This window comes from Chlamydotis macqueenii, chromosome 12 (genome assembly GCF_036417535.1).
Source record: "Chlamydotis macqueenii isolate bChlMac1 chromosome 12, bChlMac1.mat, whole genome shotgun sequence".
Classification (NCBI taxonomy): Eukaryota; Metazoa; Chordata; class Aves; order Otidiformes; family Otididae; genus Chlamydotis; species Chlamydotis macqueenii.
This window is the reverse complement of record NC_141567.1, coordinates 11,747,509-11,772,950: the sequence shown is the minus strand read 5'-3', so window position 1 is coordinate 11,772,950 and position 25,442 is coordinate 11,747,509. Positions and strand designations below refer to the sequence as shown.

At 40.3% G+C, this 25,442-nt stretch overlaps 1 protein-coding gene across 1 annotated transcript in view; it reads right to left on the bottom strand.

The window, feature by feature from the left end:
* The window catches only part of FBN1 (fibrillin 1), a 159,352-nt gene that overhangs the window by 126,166 nt on the left and 7,744 nt on the right, over positions 1–25,442 (bottom strand). Inside the window, exons 3-6 of the mRNA XM_086756906.1 lie at positions 17,991–18,073; positions 16,971–17,069; positions 8,837–8,932; positions 7,162–7,257 (exon numbers count right to left, since the gene is read on the bottom strand). Coding sequence (XP_086613032.1) covers positions 7,162–7,257; positions 8,837–8,932; positions 16,971–17,069; positions 17,991–18,073 — 374 coding nt within the window. The remainder of the gene's footprint in view (positions 1–7,161; positions 7,258–8,836; positions 8,933–16,970; positions 17,070–17,990; positions 18,074–25,442) is intronic.

Genomic DNA, 25,442 nt, shown 5'->3' with positions numbered 1-25,442 from the left:
TTAATTTTTACAGAGATTTCATCAAGCCTGTTACAGATACGTTGCAAGGAAACTACCACGTGACAAAACAGTTGCACTGACCATTTTGAGCACCTCTGCTTAAGATGCATTTTCATTAGCATTTTGCAGCTGACCTACATAAAAGAATTGTTTTACTTGGAAATGCCCTTGCCAGTTTATCCTTGCATTAGGTATGATCTATGATGTTTTAAAAGAGGTTCTCTTTTCTTTGTTAGAACTGATTGTCATGAAAGTTTTAGATCACTTTCAAAAACAAAGAAAGAAAAAAATTAGGTCTGTAACACAAACTTGACTGAGGTATGATACACACTGATATTTGATTTTTTTCTGTTGCAACTATAACAAAAATTTTCAACTTACCAGCTCAATAAGAAAAAAAGGTATGAATGGAAAATATTCATATAAAATTTCAGGGTGATTCACATGGAAAATATTTGTTTTCACTGTAACAAATTAAAGGATTTCAGGTAGCTGTGCTTTCTTATATCAAAATATATTGCAGTCCAGAGATGAAGGAACACTTTTCTCCATAAATGGCTAAGTGGGCACTGTTAGATAAGTTCTCAGCTGCATATACTCATTCCCTGTATCATGTTCAAGTCCAGGAGTCACTGTTTCAAAAGCACCTTTTCTGTGGAAAGCTCCATGAAAAATTAGTCATGCTCAGCTATTTTATAATCTAGAAATTTTGTAGTGACCCAGGAATCAGGAGATGACTGAAATCAGGAAAAATGGGCATGTTACAATGGTACTAAGAGAGCAAGAATGGGTTGAAGACACTCATTTTGAAGGCCTCAAATGCAACACCGTGCTCCAATCACAATAAAAATCAATGAAAGCTGACTCAATCTTTCTGCACACACACACACAAAAATGTGTTTGTGATACAACACATCAGACAAATTCTTCCCGGTTGTCCCTGGAGCTCACTGGAGCTGGACAGAGCAGATTTGGCTGTGCAGGCCATTCAGCAAAGTTATACCTTTCAATTGCCTACACTGTGTCTATAAAAGTCCTATCCGTGTTAATGTAATACTCAATAACCAAACAAGCGTAGACATCTTTTTGTGTATATAACTTCAACAAAACCTCTTGATGAAAGCACAGGCCTCCACTCTTCATTTCTTAAGACACTACAAGGCAGATCGCAAGTAGCACGTGCAAGGAAATGCAGCGCAAGGTTCAGGCCCTGTCTGCAATGAAAGCAGAACTTAATTTCTTGCACAGCAAACATGTGCCACAGACCCTCAGCATACCCGAAGGTAGGTGTCAGGTTCAACAACAAAGCTGCCTGCAGAACCAGGAGAACAATCACAGTGATTCTCATGTGAGTCCCCTCAATGTCCTACGTGCAACAATCAAATCTTACAGATCAGAACAACACAGCTATTTCATTCAAATGTTTGCCTTATAATTTATACCAAAATAAAGGCTCCTGAATTTGTGATTAAATTTGTATGCATCTCCACTGCTACAACTAGAATCAAATCAAAACAAATCCAAGTCCAAATAATACCTTGCTGCACGTCTAAAGGTCAGTGCCCTTAGCAGCCAATCAAGAAGGTATGGAAATACAGAAAGGGCTGCCAAATAGTTGAATGAAAACTTTGGATTTGGATTTGTTTGACTGAAATCAAAACTCAATTTGGAACAAAATGTAAATGTTCAGCTTCATGTACAAAAGTTGGAGCCCCCACATCTCACAAGAGACCTAAGCCCATATGTACTGAATCATTCATGGATCTTGATTAAGCTTTAAGCATATATCTGAAGAAATATTTTTAAAACTTGCTGTGTGATACTTCGAGATGCAGAAAGCATAGAGAAAGAAACACAGGCCTGGTTATAGGGTGCATTTGCAAGGAGCAGAACAATGGATAAAAGCCTTCACATACACAAGATCCTAAAAATGCTTTTTGGCATTAAATAACAGACTGAGCTTAGTACTGAGTTCTGATCCAGAGATCTATGATTATATTGCTAAGCATTATAAACCATCCTAAATCACACATAGTAATTCTGCAGAGACTGACTTCTCCACTATTAAGCTGCAGTTTCAGTTTTAAAAATTAAAAAACTCATCTATTTACTTCAATCACTTTTATAGATAGATAATCCTGACACTTATACTGAATTTTTGTCTTAAAACTGAAAGATGTCAAGGGTGGCAACATGTATTTAAATTATTTTAAAGACAGTAAAATGTCACTGAATACATTTATCTTTATTTTTCAGGGGGGAAATGGTGTGCAAGAACCCTATTCCAGGCCTTTGTGCATAGCATCCTTTAGTTTGCTGCTATAATACTGTACAAGCATTCATGTTACAGGGCTGCAGAAACTACATGTCTATGTCAACAGATGTGTTTCTTGGAAGACAGCTACAGAAATCAAGTTTATTCAAATGTTTGCCAGCTACCATATGCTGCAATACTACTTTAAATGCAACATAAGGCTTTGGGAACATACTTTTACTGCTATCTACACTTTGTTATTTACTTTCCATTTAGACTAAATACCAGAGACGGGGCACACTAAGGGATGCTGTGTCCTCTTTGTGAAAACATTCTACTCGTTGTAATATTTAGAAAGAAAAAAAATATACACAGCACTACACGACTCTAGACCACTTCAGCGGCTGCACTTTCATAGAGAGGCTCTGGAAAAGATATTTTTACATATGGCATTAATTCTGGGAACTTTTAATAATGGCCAAATATAATTAAAAATTATGCAAAAATTCCTGCCATGAAGAGAGCAGTACAGAAACTACTCTGTTTGAAGAAAAAGCAATCATTTGCTCATATTCTGAGTCCAGAAAAAAACAAAACACACGTGGTGTGTTTTTAATATTTGAACTGCATCAGGCCCAATTCTGCTCCTACGCGAAGCGAGTGGCAAAACTCCAAAATGCAGCAGGATTGAGCCCCCGATGTTGTCACAAGCATTCAAATAAACAAACAGGGCTGTAACACATTCTAAGCTTCCACTGTGTTCCTCTAAATGGATCCAGACAGAAAAAAAAAAAAAAGCACATTTCATTGCATTTTTGCAATACAAGGATAATAACAATGTCCAATTTTATATTATATAGAATTCACCCTCTTAAAGTATAACTATCAAAATGTCCAAAGAGAAACAGATTCAAAGAGTCAAGAAAGCTTTTATGCACAAGTTTGGAGGACACAGTTCTACCAAATCTGATAGGGATGTCTGATCATTCTGAGCTTCTAAAATCACTTTTTCTTCTGGACTTTCATAAAGTGCATAACACAGGGATGTTTTCACACGACCCGAACGTGGGCATCTCACATACCCAGCTAAATCCCCTAGGCTCTTTTACAGATAATAAAAAGAGCTGTCGATGCTCTGAATCATCCTCAGGGGAACATAAGCTAAGCCTCTGCTCTCAATCTCTTCAGCAACTCTAAAAGGAACTGCAGAATCTGTAACTCACTCAAGTTCTTCAGCATTAAAAGTTGAATGGCGTAAAGATGGCATCCAGTTTTTAACGAGTAGAAGAAATTTTGCTTTTCTTGCATCTTCATTTTCTGTTACCTGTGATTTCTTTCCATAAACAATACGACTAAATGATATGTTAAAAGCTGAGCACACCTCTCAGATCTTAACTGACTCTGAAAGCTTGGGTCAAAATCCAGCAAGACTCTTAAGCACTTGCATAATTTTAAACATATTGATGTCTCAGGTTTGAATTTAAATGCATGTCAAAGCCCATCACTGGATTGCAGCCAGAGAACTTGGCACCTTCCAGAAGAAATCCTTGAAGCTGAAATTTCAGCTGAGCCAATATCCATGAAATATTTTCCTTTCTGGACTATGTATTTTAAATGTGTCTTAAATTGCTGTAGGAAGCATTTCCAACTCCCCTACACTTTTACTGTTTAGCTTATGTCAAGTTCACCTTTTTGATGAACATTATCCCGCAGAAAAGCCAGGTCTGTTGTACTTACGACACACCTGCATATACTTGACAGTACACGCAGGAGGCTTCCCCCACCCTGGAAAGGTGCCAAACACCACACACAACAGCTTAGGAGATGATGATACATGGGTACCACTTTTAACCACACTACACGTATCAATCCAGCTCTGACAAAGCGTATCTCACCAGTGACATGGTACACACTCCCAGAATATGAAGAGGAACTCCATTGATAATAATGAATCTAAAAATTCCTTTCGCTCAGGTTTATACTGTTTTATACCATCATTAATGCCTCTAAGACACACAAAAAGCAATTTGTATGCCAAAACTGTCCAATGCCAGCTGCTACTCTCTCAAAAAATTACTGAATAAATAGATAAAAATACTCAGGTCACAAATTTGATGGAGTTTGCTGCATTGTGAAAGCAGCAGGTCTTTCACCAGATAAGGCTCTTCCATTGTGCATGTATTTGAAGCTATTGACCTACACAGAAGTCTTGTAGATCTTCATTAACAGCCATATGGTCAGCATTTACTGAGGTAATACCAATCAGGCTAATTTGTATTACAAATATGGACCAAATGTATGGGAAAAACTACTTAAAACAGTAGATACTGAACTACACAACTTGCCTCTGGATGCAAGAAACTGGCTTCACTTTGCTACAACCACCTGCAACATTTTAATTGTTTTCCATATCAGATTATTGGAATAAGCCCCATGAATTTGGTTGCCTCAACATTGTTTTATTCAAGACAGTTCTAAGCTACAACATATGCAGTAAAGGCTGAAATATTCTTTAGTCTGTGACATACGTGCCACAAACATTCTGTGACTGTTACTATTAGTCGGTGCTTGTCGAGAAAAGCACTGCGTGATACCCAGCAGTAAATTACTTACATCACTGTTAGCTTGTGGCATGGCATAACCTAGAAGTCAAACCACAGCCAAACAGATGGAGAATGCGCATGCCACAAAACCGTATCACTTCACATTATATTTATATCCAGAAGTGGTGTTTTCAAAACAGTCTGCCTCTCTTGCTTCCCCAGAAATGGGGTAGTTTAAGAGATTATTTCTCTTGAGTAATTTCTTTTTTTTTTTTGCTCCATGTATAGAGATGCTTTGGTTTTGTTTTGTTCTTCTCCTCCCCTCTTTCTTTCTTTCTAATAAGGACACAGTTTTACTCTATAAGGCATGAATCTTGTCAATTTACTGGATAACATCCATCCACATATACATCAGGAGCTCACCAGGGAGTGTCACAAATCTACATAATTTTCCAAAGCTAGATTCAAAATACGGACCTCTTACTTAGCTGACAGATGTGTAAAATTGTATGCGGCCAGACAACTCCCCAGTGACCGCACAGGTGCATGTGCTGAACAATGCGAGTTATTCGGACTAAGACCAACATTAGCTTATACTTGAAAAGTTATCTTCAGAACAAGTTTTTCTGATGGCATAATGTGATTCTGGGACCAAAAAATACCACACCCTTTTTAGAGGAGGGGAACATATTAGCTCAGCTAGGTAGACAGGCTGCAGGAAATTTCTGTGAAAGAAGCCAAATTTCAGAGGATTTCTAGGAAGATATGACTATCATTTGGCCTCAATACTGCAGTGAGTATTAGCCAGAAATCCTATAGCTCCTTAATGTCTGTTTTCTCTTTTATTGATAACTATAGAATCAAACACATGTTCTAAGTAAAAACTGCCTATGGACGACACATATAAGTTACAGACTTCCACATCAATTGTGCTCAGTAACATGCATGGGAGTTCATGACAGCATGATTTGGCTCAGACAGCTCTGTGTCACCAATTTCTCATTCCACTCGACATAAGGTAGGAACCCTGAGGGACAGGACTGAAGCTGTTAGCAGGCTTCAGCCTTGAAACATGCCCTAATGAGGTGGAGTCAAACTGGTCCTCCATCAGGCAACATGAAAGCAACATTGAACAATCTTCTTCTGAACTTGCACTTTACACCTCCTCACCAGCCCGAAGGCTCAAACCCTTCACCCGTGGAGAACAAGCAGTCATTGCTTGAAATTCAAAGCCCTTGCAATCATATTCAGTACTTTCTTTAGCTATAAAGCCTTTATTCTCTTCAAACTTAGGATTTTTAACCTATTTTTCCATTCCTCTTACTCCTCACCAGCAACGAGATCCCAAGATTCAGAACAGAGCTACTTTTCAACCTTCAGAAAAACTTCACCATTAGTTTGAACTACTTTTACAACATCTGAGTGGATAACTGGCAAGATTTCACACAGTGTCAACACTGCAATTTTATCTGCTGTAGGGCATGCAGGAAATACTTGCTTCATCCTACTGTCTGCTCTAGCATAGAATGAAAAAAGCTATAATTGATAACAATAAATGTGTACTAAATGGAAAGAATTGCATAAACTCTGCCAAAACAAAACATGCCAAAGTCAGAGGCAAGATGCTTCTTATCATTGGTAAGCAAATGTATCAGAGATACAAAGAGCTTTTCTGATGACTTAGAAACTGAACTGAAGTTTGAGTAAAAACACTTATCAATATTTTTTATTTGCCACCTCTTCCACTGGAATGTTTTCATACTAAAAAAATCAAACAAAAGAAAGGCCTTAATCAGTTGCACATGTGTTTCATCCTGGCCTTTATTTTCAGTCTTGAGACTAACAAAAACAAATCCAATCAATTCAACTATAGATTAGAATACCTAATAGTAGGCTTGACAACCCTACTTTTACAGTAAATAAACAGGGATTTTTGCCCTGGGAAAAGAAAATGACACTTGGTAAACCTACCATGACCCAAAGAACTAACCATTAAAATCATACCAATCGACACTTGTGATATATAAAAATCACGAAAGAAGATAAGATAAGATTGAATGTTTGTTTTTAAATCAATGCTAAAATTTTCTTTCTTATTAAAAATGCCATTTAAGGAAAGTTGCCATTTTAATTTGTGTTATTCCACAACTAATATCTCCACAATCTTAAGATTGGAGTTTTCCTCTCAGTAAAGCTTCCTTATGCTGCATTCTACAAGAACATTAATTCTATTTTATCTTATTCATAGACAGCAATAAAATGTTATTATTTAAATACTTTGTTTCATATTACTATCTAAGTATTTTAAAATTACTATTAAGCATGTTGGAATATGAATTTTTTCCATGGTTTTAGGGCACATACCTCTTTCACACTGGGGTCCAGTAAATCCATATGTGCAAGCACATCGGTTTGGAGCCACGCATCTCCCTCCATTTAGACATCCATTTTCACAGACAGCTGTATCAAAGGGAAGGCAAAAGTAATATTTATTGAGCTATTTCCAGAGAGACATGAAGGCATGTAGTTGATCGGCCCAGGTAAACTCGAAAAAATGGTAAATATAATAGGACAGGATACTTTATTTTCCATAATCTACTTATGATCTCTTCCTATTTCCTGGCTTCATTAGTATAATGAATTCATCTTTCCAAGTGAGTGTAATATAAGCACAGTAACAATTGCAGCTTTTCTGACCTCTCAGAGCCTCTTTGGGATGGCTAGACAATTCCGTAACTTCAAAATAACATCTCTTTCAAACTTTCAACAAAGAAACACTGAAAGAGTAGAGATTGCAGATAGAAGGTGCAGAAGAATATTTTGGCTCTGAATCTTCAAAATTTTTCTGTATTCAGAAGAAAATTTTAAAATTTATTTGTTCCTTACCATAACAGAAAAAACAATCCAGTATTAAAAGGCTGTTTGCTGATGTTAAATAATTCATGCTATCAACTAGAATAGCAAAATATAATCAATATATATTCTAAGTTAATCCAATATGTTCTTCCCCTGTACAATGCTGTCAGTAGATTCAGAACTCAATTTTTCTCATAATAAACTCCAAAAGCAGTTGCTCTCAAAAATAATCAGAAAATATAACATTCAGGTGAAGAAAGGGCTTTTAAATACAATTTGATGCTCATTGAGTAATGTTATTCTTTGTTCCGTTTCACATTCACTTCAGTAGAAAGAAGGTTTCCATTTATCCTCTTTTATCCACTTCATATTTCACAGAGAAGGCAGAAATACAATTCTTAATCCTTTCACCATGTGATCCTTTTCCAGATTATTAGGGTAAATTCCTGGTCCCACTGAAGTTCATGTAAAGTGTGCCATTGATTTTGACAGAGCACAAAAGGTTTTTATTAAATGAGCTAAACACATTTTATCTGTCAGACCAATCATTCACTAGATCGCAACATGACAGCCTGGGTTAAAAGTACTGTCTACATCCGTATTTGAATTTCTTCACAGCATTCCAGCCAAGAAGAGCAACAGAGAACGAGAGTCGGTTTGGGAGAGATTTCAAGCAGTGGATCCAGGAATGCTGTTGGCTCAGGATTGATTGAGGAAATCAAAAATATGTCGATCAACTCTAATAAGACAACATCAAAATGAGCAGAATTCCTAAAGTGTACTAGCTAAGTCTGAAGCAAACCTCTGAAATTAAAACAAGGCTTTATATTAAAAAGCTTCATTTTGTCTATAAGATGAAAACTGAACCCCATGTAAATTCTAAATGTATGGCCTATTGCTCTAGTGAGTGGAAAGCCCTGGAGGTCAATGGGAATTATGGTAGTGTGAGAACTACGGGATCAAGTTATATCCAATTATTATGAACTCACATGATGTTTATTTTAATAGTCCTGATCAGAAAGAATTCACTCGGCATTCATTACAAAGTCATGTGTTTTCCTGTAACATTCCATTGTACTTGATCAAAAACAAGCTCAACATCAGTTGAAATTTAGTGTGAAAGGGTGCCCAGTCCACAGATCCTAGAATTACACAGTATCTACATTAATAAAAGTGTACTTACGCTGTCCACAGTGTGTTCCTGTATATCCCTTCTGACAGATGCAATGGTCATCACTGCAGCTACCTCCATTCATGCACCGGATGTTACAGTGTTGTACTTGAAAGGAAAAAAGATTTTCCTCAGTTAAATAAAACCAGTCAGAAACACTTAAAAACTGTCTGCTAAGGGAACTTTTTTTTTTTTTAGGAATTGAGTCTATGAAGTAGAAACCCGTACTAGAAACTTACAATGCATATATTTTGACACTGTCCCGCACGACATCCTTCTCTCTAAACTAGAGAGACATGGGTTTGATGGACGGACCACTCGGTGGATAAGGAGTTGGCTGGATGGCCGCACTCAGAGAGTGGTGGTCAACGGCTCAATGTCCAGGTGGAGACCGGTCACGAGTGGCGTCCCTCAGGGGTCCGTGCTGGGCCCGGCCCTGTTCAACATCTTTGTCGGCAACATGGACAGTGGGATAGAGTGCACCCTCAGCAAGTTCGCCGACGACACGCTGTGGTGGTGCCGTCGACACGCTGGAAGGGAGGGATGCCATCCAGAGGGACCTTGACAGGCTGGAGAGGTGGGCCCATGCCAACCTCATGAAGTTCAACCAGGCCAAGTGCAAGGTCCTGCACCTGGGTCATGGCAATCCCAGGCACAAATACAGGCTGGGCGGGGAATGGATTGAGAGCAGCCCTGAGGAGAAGGACTTGGGAACGCTGGTGGATGAGAAGCTTAACATGAGCAGGCAATGCGCCCTTGCGGCCCAGAAGGCCAACCGCATCCTGGGCTGCATCAGGAGAAGCGTGGCCAGCAGGTCGAGGGAGGTGATTCTCCCCCTCTACTCTGCCCTGGTGAGACCCCACCTGGAGTACTCTGTCCAGTTCTGGAGCCCCCAACACAAGAAGGACATGGACCAGTTGGAGAAGGTCCAGAGGAGGGCCACGAAGATGATAAAAGGGCTGGAGCACCTCTCTTATGAGGACAGGCTGAGAGAGTTAGGGCTGTTCAGCCTGCAGAAGAGGAGGCTCCGGGGAGACCTGATAGCGGTCTTCCAGTACCTCAAGGGGGCCTACAAGAAAGATGGGGAAAGGATGTTTAGTAGGGCCTGTTGCGATAGGACGAGAGGTAATGGTTTTAAAATAGAGGGGGGTAGATTTAGATTAGAAATTAGGAAAAAATTTTTTACGATGCGAGTTATAGAACACTGGAACAGGTTGCCCAGAAAGGTGGTGGAGGCCCCATCTCTGGAAACGTTCAAGGCCAGGCTGGATGAGGCTCTGAGCAACCTGACCTAGTCAGGGATGTCCCTGCTCCTTGCAGGGGGGTTGGACTAGATGACCTTTGAAGGTCCCTTCCAACCCTAACCATTCTATGATTCTATGATATTTTAGGACAGAAAATGTCAATGTAGAAGACAATATTGATTTATGGTTCCTACAGAATATACGATATGATGCAAGAATTTGATACTCCCCTTATTCATTGAAGTCAAAAGTATTTCATATGAGCATAAATCCAGAGAATTTGTCTCCTAGTTTCCAATTATGAGAAAAGGCCATCAATAAGGGAAAAGTACTAAACTTCTGTCAGACACTACCAAGAAGAAAGAGAGTCTTATCATCTGGGCGATGAGGGAGGGAAGTATGAAAGGGAAACACGTAAGGAAGCTCCAAAGACAGCCCCGTTCTGCCAACACACACAACACTAGATCTTGATCTGCCCAGGCAAGGACTTCTAGCACGAAAAGGAAAAATAACAGTGATTTCTTTCCGTATGCCATCTGTGGGCTCACCGAATCTCCAGGTAAAGCTGCTGCTGGCTGCTGTGCTTGGGGACTGTGGAGCTCACAGACAGCATTTCCCCACAGCCAACAACCTTCCCTTGCAAGGAGCAGAGGCAGGGGAGCAGCACCACGCTCTCCTCAGCCACAGGCCCATCATTTATAATGATTAACATGCAGCTTAACTCTCATGCCAGTAAACCATAAAAGTCTGTGCTGCATTTTTCTAGTAATAAGGACAAATATATTTTTCTAACCAGGGGTTAGGAACAACTTAAAGTATGTCAGGCTCTTCATCAGGCATAGAGAAGTGGGCAGGGCTCCCAACAAAGTGGTGTCCTCCTTACCGGTCCCCGCTGTCTGACACAGCTCTGAACCAGGACAGGCACTCCGGTAAGCAGCTGGGAAATAGTTTCCCTCTTAAGAGGAACCACATGAAAGGCTCCTCCCCAGATAGGATTATGGTCAGATCAGCATTTCAGTAGATTGTGATGGAGCACTGGATACCCATACCACACTGTCTGAAATACTCCGGACAGAAAAATAGAAATTGCATGTCCCGCCAGAGCCTGTTGCTAACAGGTGCCATGCCAACCACTGAATTTTTCCTGTTGCACAAAGCCCTTAAGCATCATTTGGCTTTTTACAGTTCAGAAGTATGTGAATGGAATTTTATTTTTATTTTCAAGTAAAAATAATAGTTTTAACCGTATTGCCTTCTATAGCAATACGAATCCACAGAACAGAAGTTAAACATGCAATTGGAGAAAGGATTTAAAACAATCTAGCATTTAAAACACTCATACTCTTCATTCTTCAATTATAAAAGTAAAAACTGTATCTTAACATTTCTTATGTGTCTAATAGTTACGATACATCTTTGTTCTTCTTTGGATGTACTTCAGTACTTCAGGCAACAAAAATGTACTAACATTCCTCAACAAAAAGTAAAATTGTCTGCAAATACTGAGTGAATAGCTGGTGAAGATTTTTGGACAATGTCCTAAGTAGGTCAGAAAAAGGTGTATAGTTACTTTAAAATGTGTAGTTCAACTTAGCTTTATACAATCTTAGAAAAACAGAGGGGATTACAAAAAGCGTAGGAAATGATATCATCCGTCAAGCAGGGAAGGAACTTAAAAACCACAAACTGATTTCAATTAGAGCAAACTATGCCAAGAGCTAATTTCCATTCCCACATGAAGACCAAAGCCATTTAAATAGTTTGAACTACATTTGAGATAAAAAGGTTAACAGTAGCTTATATGATGATTTTCATATTATTTGTTCAAGTAAAAGTAAAGTAATTTCCCCATTTTGGGATAAGGAGTGGTTTTACACATAACACACACACACAAAGTTTCCATAATTTGTCTTATTGCTTCTTAAAGGAACTTTTCCAAGGTAAAATATTTCTTCCTTTTTTTTAAAACTAAAATCATTATGGGAGATTGCTGGGACACTCAGTCATCTCTACTAAGACGAGCCACTCAAATCAGTGAACTTTCTCCCTTATTACCATGAAAGAAAATCAGTGACATACAGTCAGCAAACTACTTATTTTCTGCCCTCTTTTCAGGGAATGTTGAAAATACTATTTCCAAAATCATACAGACTATTCTGAAATATTACCCTTCCAAAAGTTTATAGAAACACATGCGAAGGCTGTCTGGAGCTCAGATGATGATTTTAAGATTGCATTTTTGAAAAGTAGCATATTAATGCAGGTCCAGAGTCTCTTTTCTCAGCTATATCAACAATTCCATTAATGTCAGCAGAGATATTCCGGTAAATGAAATAACCTGTTCCAAGGTATCACACAGACAGAGATTCAAGGAAAAAGCACAGGAATTACCATAAGGCTGGTGAAGCAATCCATATAGCTTTGCCTTATGTTGGCATGCACAGGAAATGTTAACAACGTTAATAAATTCTTGCTTTTAAGCAATTATTGTTCTCTTTCAGGTCCAATTTGTAAATAGTCTGCAGTGGAAACTTCTGAAGTCAAAACAGGAGTAACTGAAGGAACATAGCTTTATAAAACTGCGAAAGAGCCAATGAGACCAAAAGTATTCACGCATGCCTTGTGTGTGGACAACATTTGTGTTGTTTATCAAAGTGAAACAACAAGCTGCATGCTTAGGCATAACAGTTCCTAATTTCTTAATAAATCCTCAGCAAAACTGAGTAAAGACTTCATCACACCAAGAGCACTATTCACACACCACAACTGCTCACAAAACGTTCAGGAGCTCACCAAGCAGCTGACAGGTAACACACATGCCATCTACTCTCTGACCCCAAACTAAAAAACGGGAGGTGCGAGGGTCTGCGATCCTCAGGTGGGATAGCCAGCGGAGCCACTCACCCAGCACCTCAGGCCAAAGGCGCTCGCAGGGCCAGCCGGCGGGCACGGGGAGGAGAGGCGGCCTCTCCTCTCTCCGTGCCACTGCCGAGGAAACGCTCCTAACCCCAGCCGTGCATGACGCAGGGCTTTGCCTGCCAGGAGCTGTAAACAAGGAATGACGGTCTCATCGCATACCAGATACTCAGCGTGCTTTGTCTGTCGAGTGACTGACTCAGGAGAGAGATGTCAGCTAGTGCCGGGATGGGACGCGGGCCTGCAGCCCTCCACGGGGTGCTGAGAAAACCCCCAGCAGCCTTGAAAACTCTGGAAGCATTTAAAATTCAAGACCTTTTACCATCACAGCAGCAGAACATAAGAGACTGAGCTCCAGGCTTTACAGCCGTTGAACACACATCTCCCACACCACCCTGAGGAGTGGGATCCCGGGGCACAAAGCCACGGGCCCAAGCTCTGGCCTCCCCCGCCGCGCAGCATGCAGTCTCTGAGGAAGACCTCAGTCCTCAGTGGGTGACTCTGAAGCTGCTGGAAGGGGGAGGGGGGCGGGCCCCATTTTGCACCCAGGCGGTGTAACTGGCCTGCTTTTGGGGTGCAGACCCTTTGTCCCCACCAGCTGCCACCCCCAGCACCCACCACGGCTCTCACTGCCTCTGCCGTGGCTCCCTTCTTTCAGAGACAGCCCCATCAGCTAATGCCTTCCCTATCTAGGCCAGCCCAAGCCATTCTGACTACAACAGGTTGGAAGCAAAAGCAGTGGCTGAGCTCAGAGACACACCTGACCCATAGCCCTGGGGGCAGCAGGGGGTGCCTGATGCTGAAGCAGAGACCCTCCTCCTCCTCCTCACTCACTCCCCTGCTCCCACAGAGGCAGAGCAGCAACTCTAACATGGCAGGATCGTAGGATATGTCTACAGGGTGTAGGGCATCTCCCCACACATGCACCTGCAACATCAGAGCCACCCACACATGAGAGCCAGTGGGGGGATGCCTCCATGCATGGCAATCTTATCTCCAAGCCTACTGTAAGCACACCAAAAAATTCACCACTTACACAGAAATAACCACTACTCAGCCAGCAAGTTCATTTATGTCACAAAAATTCCTGCTGAGAAAACCACCGGTTGATCTTTTCAACCACGAATCAGATTCCTAAAGCTGACTCGTAACCAGAAAAGTCCCAGCAACTGACCTGCTTAAGAATCAAACTTGAAGGCTCTGTTTTGCTTTCCAATCCACATGCTTTCCAATTTGCATTCATTACTTGATTCCAGCAGACAACCAGTCTGTAAGAGCCACCGTGAATTTGGTTTCTGCCTATGGTTGAACATAGTATAAAACCTGTGCCCACCACTGATTCCTTAAGTACTGAAGATATACACAGTTTAAAGTATCCAAAAGACAACTCAGACATATCTCATATATCACAAGCCATACATTTAATCCTGAGAAATCATGGTATTTTCACTCATACTTGTTATTTGTCTTTTGAATGTAACAAACTTGTATAAACTAATTTTGATTTTTTAAAATTATTTTAATAAGACTTTTTTTCTCTTTTGTTAAAATATATAATTAAAATAAGGTTTCATGAATGTATATTCCAACAAAATATTAACTTTTACCAATGGTAGTTGACAGTAACCCTTTGATGTCAAACAGTATTTTTTATGTTTATGTTTACTTTGTTTCCTAATAGCAGATCTAAGTCATTGTGGTCTATTGTGTAAATATATATTCATGGGTTTTCTCTACAGTGTCAACAGAGCAAATGACTTACAGAAAGTGTGTGTGCTAGAAGTCCCAATGAGGTGGTGTCATAAACATTATTACACAAGAGTGCACAGAGTGTCTTTTCTCTCTACAACTCAAGACATTTTTGCTTTTAAAATTGGTTTGTTTTAAAAAATAAAGGTGATGTGACCACACACACAAAATGTATCTTAAATTATTGCACTGATTAAACAAGATATGAACAACATCTTTTTTAAGCCAACTGCTAAATCTATTTGTAAAGTGTTAATACTTACATTGTATACAGAAAAGCATTTTTAAAACATTTGAAAGTGGACAAACCTAGGTAGCCATGTAAGGAAAATAATGTCAGCACTTATTAAAACTTATGATTCATAGGAATGTTCATACCTAGCAGAAGTAATTGTCAATAATCAAAATAGCTATGTCATACAGGCTCTAGAAGCTGCTTGATTAAAAACTGTGGTAAAGTCCTTCTGCACCCACTTATCTGTGCAACTCCAATGAAGGCTAGAACTATGGAGATCAATGGTAGAATATTTCAGAAAAAGAACCACAAGAAGAATTGTAACTTTACTTATACTCTATTTTTCTTTTAAGTCTTGACTCCTAAAATACTTCAGGGTGGCCTAAGAAAAATGTGACATAATACTAAGACCACCCATTCCTGCCTTTTACAAAGGTGCCAAAACATGTAACAGATCTAGGGACATATCCTTCCTTCTGTACCCTGAAGGGGATTTAGGAGAAGGTCGTACTTTCTTTTAATGCTTTACAGGATTAAGGTGCATGCATCTGGTAAAATAGGAACTGCAAACCAAGGCAGGGACTCAGCAACACACACGTGTGCTGCGTTTTGCACCCTTCCTCCTTCCGGTACTCTCTGGGAGCTCCATGACTCCATACCCTCCTCATGCTGGCCTCTCCCTAACAGACATCACAGGAGCCTGAGAAAGGGGTTGAACTACAAAGAACAATATTTATCATTTTAGTACATGCCATTCCATTACATTCCACAGTTGTTATTGTTTTTCCACTGTTATTGCATGAAAAGGATGCTAAAGCCACAAGCCGAAATGGTTAGTTATGTGGGAAAACTCTTATCAACTAGGAAAGCAAAAAAAAAGGCAAGGTAAAAAATACAGGGGCAAAGTGGACCACACACTGAGTCTGAAAAGATATTCAGAATTAAAAGGCTGATCATTTTGCATATTATTACAGACCTCATCTGAGTGCATTCCCACTGACTTCAGTTAATATGCTGTTCAGATAGTTATGGGCATTTGTGGGAACCAATTTTCCCCAAAAATCTTCCCAGAAACTTAACATTTTATATAAATAATTTATTTTACATAAAAATAAAAATCTTCTATATTTTAAGAGACAAGCACTCAAAGGAGAATACAGTGGAGATTACAGCTGGTGTCTCAGATATGAACTGAGATACTATCCCAAGCAAAATCCTACTTCATATCATATACTCCACCCATGATAAGCCATTGAGCTATCTGGTTCCTCAAATGAACTGAATTTTACTTATTTTTTTCTGGATCTGGGGAACCTTCCTTGAAAACCTGAAACCCAAACACTTCCAGGAAAAGTCACCTCTCTGAAAAGTTTCATTTCCAAGGCATCTTTTTTTTTTCCGGTGAAACACTGTTCCACTTAAAAACTTCGACCAGTTCTGTACCTCTAGCACCTAAAGAACTATCACCTGAATAAGGTCAGCAGTATTAGATTCAGATGATGTGTAATGAACCTGGCAATGAAACGCTATAACACTTGTAAGCCTACGTATGTAAAATACAGTGTAGTGTCTGACTTAGTAACCCCCAAAATGAGAGGAGAATTACAAAGCAAGTCAAATTCAGCCAACTGTCAACAGTCATCTCTCTATCATTACAACATTCGTGCTGTATATGTGTGCATGTCTAGTGTTGAATAGAGATAAAGCATTTTCCAGAAAGCAAGGAAGACTGGAATTAGTGTTACAAACTGGGAAAGGAATATAGCTTCCAATAAAACTAATTTGGTTTTAATTTGGCAAAAAAAGAGTGTCCCCAATAGCTAGTCTCTGAGTCATTCTTCAGTTTCATCACAGGAGGCTACGCTTTCTTTCCTGTGGTAAAAGTACATCTGGTGACTCAGAGGTTATTCGTCTTCAATACCGGCCACCACACTATCTTGCATACCTCAGTAGCTTCCCAGACTCAGAAGAGCAATATCAAAGACACAGAAGAAATACTTACTTGATTTTGAACCACAGGAGGGGGCTATCTGACCATTTGGGCACGTGCACATGTTTGGTCTAGAGCAGAATCCATCCCCACAGGAATGTCTGCAGATTGCTATAAAGAAAACACAAATGCCTTTAAAATATGCTTCAAAAACCCCAAACACATAAAAAACACCTGATAGAAAATACACATTCAACACTGTAACATAAGTACCTACAAACTCATTAGATTGCATACAACAGGTTCCAAAACAGTTCTTCTGTTTATCCACATCTCTGTAGAGGACAGCTAAAACCTAGACCTTCACAATCTCTTATGAAAAGGTCTGGGAACATGCCACAGGCCACACTAGATACAGGAAGATTTCCTTAGAAAAGTGAAACTGTGGTCCATTTTACCAGACTAGTCTTGGAGGAAGGATGGCACTGAGGCAGCATTACAATGCTCCTTTTAGTTCTGCAGCAGACACACACACACAATCATTCCCATCTGACAGCACGTTCCCTCAGTATCTCTGGAGAGGCTCTTATCAGCCTTAAGCAAAGTGCCTTTAACATTTATTTCTGGTACACTGTACCACTACACATGGATATGCATACAGCACTATGATGTATGTATGTATATATTTATATCCCTACACATATATTTCAGGGATATGGTCCAAACAAGCCAAGCAAATGTACTTGTTGGCCCGATGCTGTTGCCTCCTTCCATTTACTTAAATAGATTAACATACTCCACAGCTACACGCTCCTGAGAGTCCACACACCCCTTGGATCCCTTTACCACAGACTTAAACAGAACATGTGGATGAGATTAATCTTTTGTTAAATACTGGTGTCACATCACTGTATTGTAGCCCACAAGACTTTGTATATTAGCTTAATACTTTTAAAATGGTCAAGAAATTATGTACAGCTGCTATTGAAACCATACAGAAACATCTTTCAGTGCTGGGACACAATCAAAAATACCCTGACATAGAGGGACAAAGATAAACCTCAGCCATAACATATAACTGGATTGACTTACGGACTATGCATTGATTTCCACCAGGTAAAGTTTTCCATCCAGGGCAGCAGTAAGCATTGTAACGTGATCCACACACATTTGGTCTGGAAAAAAAAAAAAGGACGAATTTTTATTTTTACTCAGAAAAGTTTTAAAAGTAGAGGCATAAAAATGGAAAAAGTAAATCACTGCAGTACACATTTCAATAATTAAATGTAGAAGTGTTGCATGTTTTTAGCAGAACTGTATGCCTTCTGTTGTTGAGGTTTTTAGGTAACATACACTTTTACAAATTGAAGATTTACATTATAAACACAAAATCAAATCAGTAACATCTGAAAAACAGGAACAGAATGGGAAAACCTTGTCTCATATCAGTCCATATCTGGAAAAGTAGCACAGAGTTTTTGAGCAAAACTCCTGTTTAAATACAAAATGAGGGATCACACTCATCATTAGTGAACACAGAGGAAATTTGGTGCTCTTTGAATGATAATTTTAAAGCTTCATGTTGCTTCCTCCTCTTTACTCTAAAGCACCATTACTGTTCCTTCTTTTGTCCATGAGCAAAACTATGTATGAGTGAAACATGCTAACCATGACATTAGCCAAATCAATGAGCCAAAATATGTAAATGTTTCATTAGAAAAAATTACTTACTGTCAAAAAAATCAAGGACGTGAGTGCCTGTAGAGAGATAAGGTCCTGTGAAATGAATCTGAAGGGCCTACTGCACTTCTTAAATGACGGATTTATAGGAATTATTCTTTCCAATCCATTCCTCTCATCCGTATTTACCCTTCCAATAACTATATCACTAGAGATTACAATGAAAGCTGACAGGACATGACACTACTCCTATCGTGATTTTATTGGTAAAAATAGAAAAGTTGAAATGGTTCAATGCCACTCACAAATAAGAAATCTTTTTTTTTTTTTTTAATCTAACTTGTCCTATTTATTTGATGCACCTGCACATGCAAGTAAAGCTACTAAGAACAGCTTAAAAATGGGAAAATGTGCCTCCTTTTGTTGTATGCTTAATAATCTTATCAGAGGAAAATTTTACAACCTCTATTAATATTGTGAGAAATTACTCAATAGATTAATGCAACTAAAGCTACCTGTAAACTAGTACTTCCTAGAAACTGCTTTATTAAAATACTGTATTCAGATTAGAGACAGATTTAAAATGTTTATTGTTTTAGTAAAGGGTTTCTATTATTATTTTGTCCTTGGTCTTTCAGAAAGTTCTTCATCCCTAGTACTGCAATGTCTAAGTAAACAACAGTTACCTCATATGGTGAGGCAACTTCAGACAAACAATGTCAATATAAACAAACATTTATTTATGCACATTTTCTAATGAACAAGACTTTTATACTGTATTTATTTGGGGATCCACATTGTTAAATGCCATTTAAAATATTCTGATTACACCAATTTCGGTGACACCTAGTCTTTTCATTAAGTGCTTGGCCAGAAACTACTTACATCAAAGCAAGCACCACCATTACTTCCACAGGTTCTGGACAATTACAAAGCGGTAACCAAGGTGAATGTGAGCAACACAATCGGACTTGTTGCAGGGCTCATTTCCCTTCCTGCAACTGGTGTTACAGACTCAAAGTCTTATTCATATAATTCCAATGTATTCAGTTTTAGTAATGTCAGCTACTTCCCTGCAGGGCTATAACCATGTAACTTTCCTAGAGTTCCCTCTTCATCAATGCCAAATGTTGCTCCACGATCATCTGCCAAGTAAGACTGGCAAGCAGACAAGTGAGATTGCTTTTCACCTTCCCCAGTCAGAAGAAATAATGGAACTTATTAAGACAGAGAGAATGGGATTGTTGCTACCTGTTACAACCTACAGGCATAAACCATCCATTTCCAGTCCGGGTTGGTAAGAATCTGTAAATGGCTGACCATAAAGTGATGTTTAGGTACTCTGTCAAATTTCAGTCTCGGCAAGTACACGGCTTTGGGGACCATCTGGTCCAAGTTAAGAGTCAGGAGAAGATTTTTGTGCCACAGGGAAACCCAGTTTTTAAAATGTTTCCAAAATGGGGCTCTGGAAAGCCCAGATGTGCCAGCAACCATGAAGTCAGAGACCCTGGGAGCCTTGAGGCTGTCCACAGGGTAGGCTAAGCTGTACACCCAAGGAGCTCCAACTCCAATGCAACGTGCTTAGCTTCAAAAAAAAAAAAAAAAGTCATCAAACTGTACTTCCACGGAACAGTTTGAGCCTGACAAGTGCATTTTCCAGTAGAACACTTTCGTCAGAAAGCTGCTGTCTAGCTTATAAAAGAAACCTATATTAAAGTCTGAATACTACTTCTTTGAGAGGGAGGGAGTGTTCTTTACTTCTGCGTGTTTGTAAAATGTCTTTAAAAATAATTCATTTTGAAGGTTAAATTCATTTATACTTATGAGCCAATCAGACACTATAGCAACAAATCCACACAAATAAATAAATAAAGTATTCAAGGGAATAACAATTTACCTCATGTAAAATCATGGAAACCATCAATCAAATTGTAAAGGCTCTATTGTGGTACTTACTTTAAACAGTTACCCAATGCTGTGTTTAATAGAGCACATTTTCCTGCTGATATTATAGGCTATGAATACTAAAGAAGCATTTTATATTCTTATAAAACTGTTTTCCTGAACTGCACTACAAACAGAGTTCAGTTATAAAATCTGATTCGTAATGGTAAAAATTAGGAAAAATGCATCTATACAGCCCAGAGGAGGGAGAAAGCATCTCGGGAACAAAGCTGTTCCCATTTTAATTTAAAAAAGGCAAGTTTTTAATTTTATTTTAGAATCACTCGACCTTGCGAAGTATAAAAGGATTTCTGTAATATTATGATGCTGAGAGACTGATGCCCAGAATTTCATCAAGGATGTCCAAAATAAACAAGAAATTATGTCTTTGATTAACGATATATGCAAGTACAAATTCAGTAGCAAAATGAGGTAAATAATTATCAAAAAGTCATTACTCGTCAACTAGAGAAGTCTTAAAACAGCAAAGAGAAAAAGGTTCACCTGGAAATTCTGATAACTAATACTTCAGATCTGGCTGACAGCATCTGTGTGCACCAAACTAGAGGATATTCTTCTTGGAACAACTGCAGGAAACCTCCACCCCCATTATGAAGTGAACCTCTGTCTGTCCTTTCCACCAGCATGGGGATGGAGCCCGGGCAGGACTGCAGCATCAGCTCCCGCCAACGGACACAGTCAGTCCTGCCCCAAGTCAGCACTGTGCTAGCCCGGGGCTGTGGCTGCCATGCAGCCTCTGCCTGTCACCGTCTCAAATAAATGGTCTCCTTTCTCCATGGGACAACGCTATATCATCTCGCAGAAAGGACCAAGTGGGTCCATCCCTCCCTTGCTGCTCCTGCTCCCAGTGGCCCATCTCAGCAAGGACAAATGGCTGCCTGGCTCTTACGAATCACACGCAATTACCCAGCAACTAGGGGTGGATTTGTGGAGCAGGCACACCAACATAAAATCAGGCCAAGCCTGGCAGTGCCTTCTCATCAGATACAACCAGGCAGCGAGGGTAGGTGACAGCCAGAGAAGTGAGGGAGGTGTTCAAAGGCCCTGCGTGAAGCTAGCACTGGGGAACATCACCCAGCCCAGGAACCATGGGGGCACCTCCAGCACTGCGGCTGTCTTCTCCAGGGCCCCAGCACAGACACAGCCGCAGCCCCACGCTGCAGCCTGGCCAGAGGGTGTGATAATTCTGTGCATCCCCGCTCTGCCCTGCCTTTGACCCTTCGAGGAAATTACAGCCCTCTCCCGAAGAGAGCATTGCCCATCTGCAGCTCCCACAGGAGGAAGAGTTTCTGGCATTGCTGCGAGCGAGGCTTCAGGCGGAAATTTTGTCAGCAGCACTGCCATGCACCGGCCAATGCTGGCGTAACCCAGGCTGAATCAAACCCAAAGCATAGGTCTCGAATAAATTAGACAGAGAGACCAGACAGAGTGGGCAGAGAGTGGCTGAGAGAGTCAGAGAGACAGCTGATCACCAGTTACAGCTGAGAAGCAGGGATACGGGAAGGGTTTCTAATCCCGCCCTCAACTCACTCTTCCTTTCCCTAGGAAAACACACAAGGATTCTTCCTTGCAAGAAAATGTTTAATGAAGGACTTGTATTAACTATTTGGCTGCAGCAGCTAGCATATGTTTAACATAATGTGGGGACATAATTTTCTGCCAGAAAAGATACAATTCAAAGCAACGTCATCAGCCAACAGTTACTTTTAGAGAAGCCTTTGCCTAGTTTTCTTACGTGGGTAATACCACTACCTGCTAAAACTGTACCCAGAACTGAATGCTGATCATTTCCATGTAGAATTGGAGTGGTGCTTCCATGCTTGCACTGGCAGTTAAAATAATGACAAATTGCACTTGAAAAAACGGTAGGCTGCTCTCAAAAATACGGTTGTCTAAGGCTGAACATAACCAACCTAATAAGAAATAGTGGCTAAGGATCCAGAACATGAAGAGAAGTAGCTTCTACTAGTCATTTTCCAGAGACATAATCAGACCTATGCCTTTTGCTCTGCAACAGCTTTACATACCTTCCTAAACACTTCAGCATCTCAGAGTAATGCTAGAAGCACAGAGTGGCCCAGCTCTGCTGATTCCACTGGAGCTTTACTCAGCTCTCCCACTGAATCAAGAATTTCCATTGTTAGAGATACTCCAAACCTGAGTGGACACGGCCGTGAGCAACCTGATTTCAGTTTGCCCTGCTTTGTGTACAGCTTGGACCACATGGCCTTCTGGAGTTCCTCCCCACCTAAATGACAGAAGCCAGGTACCTGGTGCACTAACTAGAGGTGGATACCAAAAGCACCACTTTTTCCTACACTGGCATCTACCCCCTCCTCCAAGGCGCAGCAAGCAAAGCAGAACCGGGAAGGGAAGGTCCGGTTCCCAATGGGACACGGTAGCTAACAGCTACGGCACGCGACGGGCAGCCTTCCCAAGCCACCTGCCACATACCACTCTGCATGTGGGAGCCCAGCCAAGCAGCTTGGTTGTCCTTCGACCTCACCACTTCAGTGAGCACAGCCACAAACAGAAACTTAACTCTGTGGAAGGTATAGGGCAAAAAAAACCAGACACAAGTCTGCATTTAACATACATAAGCCTCATTTCCAGGTACCCCAAACACTTTGAACAGGGATTGCTTCTCTGTTGTTCAGCTAAATATTGGAAAACAGGATGGTTTTAGTCACTGTGCTCTTTTTCATCATTCAGTGAAGATGAAATAGCTCTTAAAGCTGTTTATTTCCATCGTATAAAAGGAAAATATAGGAAACAATGCTAGACTCTGAAAGCAAACACAAAAGTCCATTTCTATTATCCTATAAAGGATAAGCATGCATTTTTAAGCAAAATAATTTTTTTACATACAAAGGATTGCATGTGATTTACTCGTTTTTACCATGCAATAAGTGAGGCTGGACGTTTGTGCCATGCAGAGAGCCTAATATGATAACTATTTCTCACTCTGACAGTAAGGATACCGCTGTCCCAGAATCCTGGCTCAGTTCAACTGAAAAAATAACATGCTGAGCCGCTCTACGGGTGTCTTTGGCTCTGTCCTATATGCAAGTCAAGAGTTCAAAATGACATGCAAGTTTCCTGCAGCAACACTGAACACTTTTCTAACCCTAACTTCCATCACACTGTGACAGCTAAACACAGCAATCCAACAACAGCATTTGACATTAAGTTAATTCTTCCGCACTTGCTCTGAAAATCTGCCCCTTTCTTTTGCAGGGACGGGCTCATCTAACCTGACAGCCAGGCATTGTTCTCATTCATCGCCAGGGACAGACGCGTTTCTGGCACATATTCCCTCATTGTTCCACTTGAGAATGTCAGTGGGTCCAGTTCGACACCCGATCTACACGGCTGTATAAGACACATAAAGCACAAGTGTGCCAACCACAAAAAAAAAAAATATCTGCTGGGCCAGATGGGGGATCCAGCAGATACTTTCTTAAAAATTAAAATAAAACCAAAAACAACAAGAAAAAGAAGAGTGCATGCCGGGTACAAGAAGTCATAGCCTTTCTACCCTGGTAGCACTAAATAGCATCCCATGGGAAACAGATGTAACTGCAGGCTCGGGCAATGCTTAGCTCTCCAGATGTCACTTCCAACCAGGGAAGAGGGAGAGACCAGGTTACACCTCCCGCATCGCTGCCCACACTCCCCATGTGCCTGGTAACGGCTATCGATGGAGGTAGACCTTTAACAAAGAGAGAAAGCACACAGGCAAGCTCAGGACCTGCACCGTGCACTGAGCAGCAGCGCAAGGACTGGCGTGGAGCACGCTGGCTGGCCAAGCCCCAGGGCTAGCCAGCACGTTGTCCAGGCTTTCCCAGGGGCTGCAGGTGCTACCCACCAGCCCCACCTTGGAGCAAAAGCAAGATTTCGGAGAAAGTCTTATAAACCTGACACCTGTAGCAATCCTTGCCAGTGAACCCCCTTAGGTGTTAAGCAATGCCATTAACTTTTGTTTTAAAGTGCTCTCCCTCAGGCTACTGGAAGATTTACTTTAGGTAAGATAGTAGCACTTCTCCTCCCTTCCCAACACACTGTATCCTACCCTCTGCCTCTCTTCTTGCTGGAATGGTGATACTGTGTTTTCCAAAGGCCACTTAGCTACACGTCTGCCATAAGGCAACAGGAAAACCCTGTTCAGACGGATCCCACTCTTTTGGTTCACCTTGTTCCTAGCAGTCTCTGGTAATTTACTCTGTATACAGGAAAGAGAAAAATATCAGAGGAAAAAACATATAAGGAGAAAAGAAACAGGGAAAAAATGTTCCTGAAAGGAATCAAAATTTTAGTTTGAAACCTCAGCTGAATATCACTGGATATTCTGATGTCCTCCAGCAAAACATGAGAGGGCAGCTTGAAAACGAGGATGAAAATGATTAAGACTGTAGACAAAAGAACTGTGGGTTTCATTTGGTATTTCTGAGGCTTTAATGGTCATGAATCATTTCATAAAACGAGAAGTAGAAAGGAAAACAACAGATTTTCCAGCAAGTCAACATTCAAAATATTCTTCCAGATAAAAGCTAGAACTCCATACTTCGGTGCAGATCTATAAGCATATGCAGAAGGCATGGGTTTAATTTACCAGGTTACATTTTACCTCTCAATGTACCTTCCAAAGAAGAGTCCAACTTTACTAACCTATCACAAAAAAAAAAGAAAATTATTCTTCTCATGCCTCTATCTGCCCATCAACCTTAGCATGAATAAGGCTGTTCAGTAGGTCTGAAATCCTTTAAAAAGAAAATAACAAAAAACCAACTAAACAAACAAAAAAAAACCCCAAACTAAAACTGAAGTGGGAAAGTCAGAATGGATGAGAAAACAAGCAAAGGAGACATCCACAATACAAGACCTAAGAGCTACAAATAT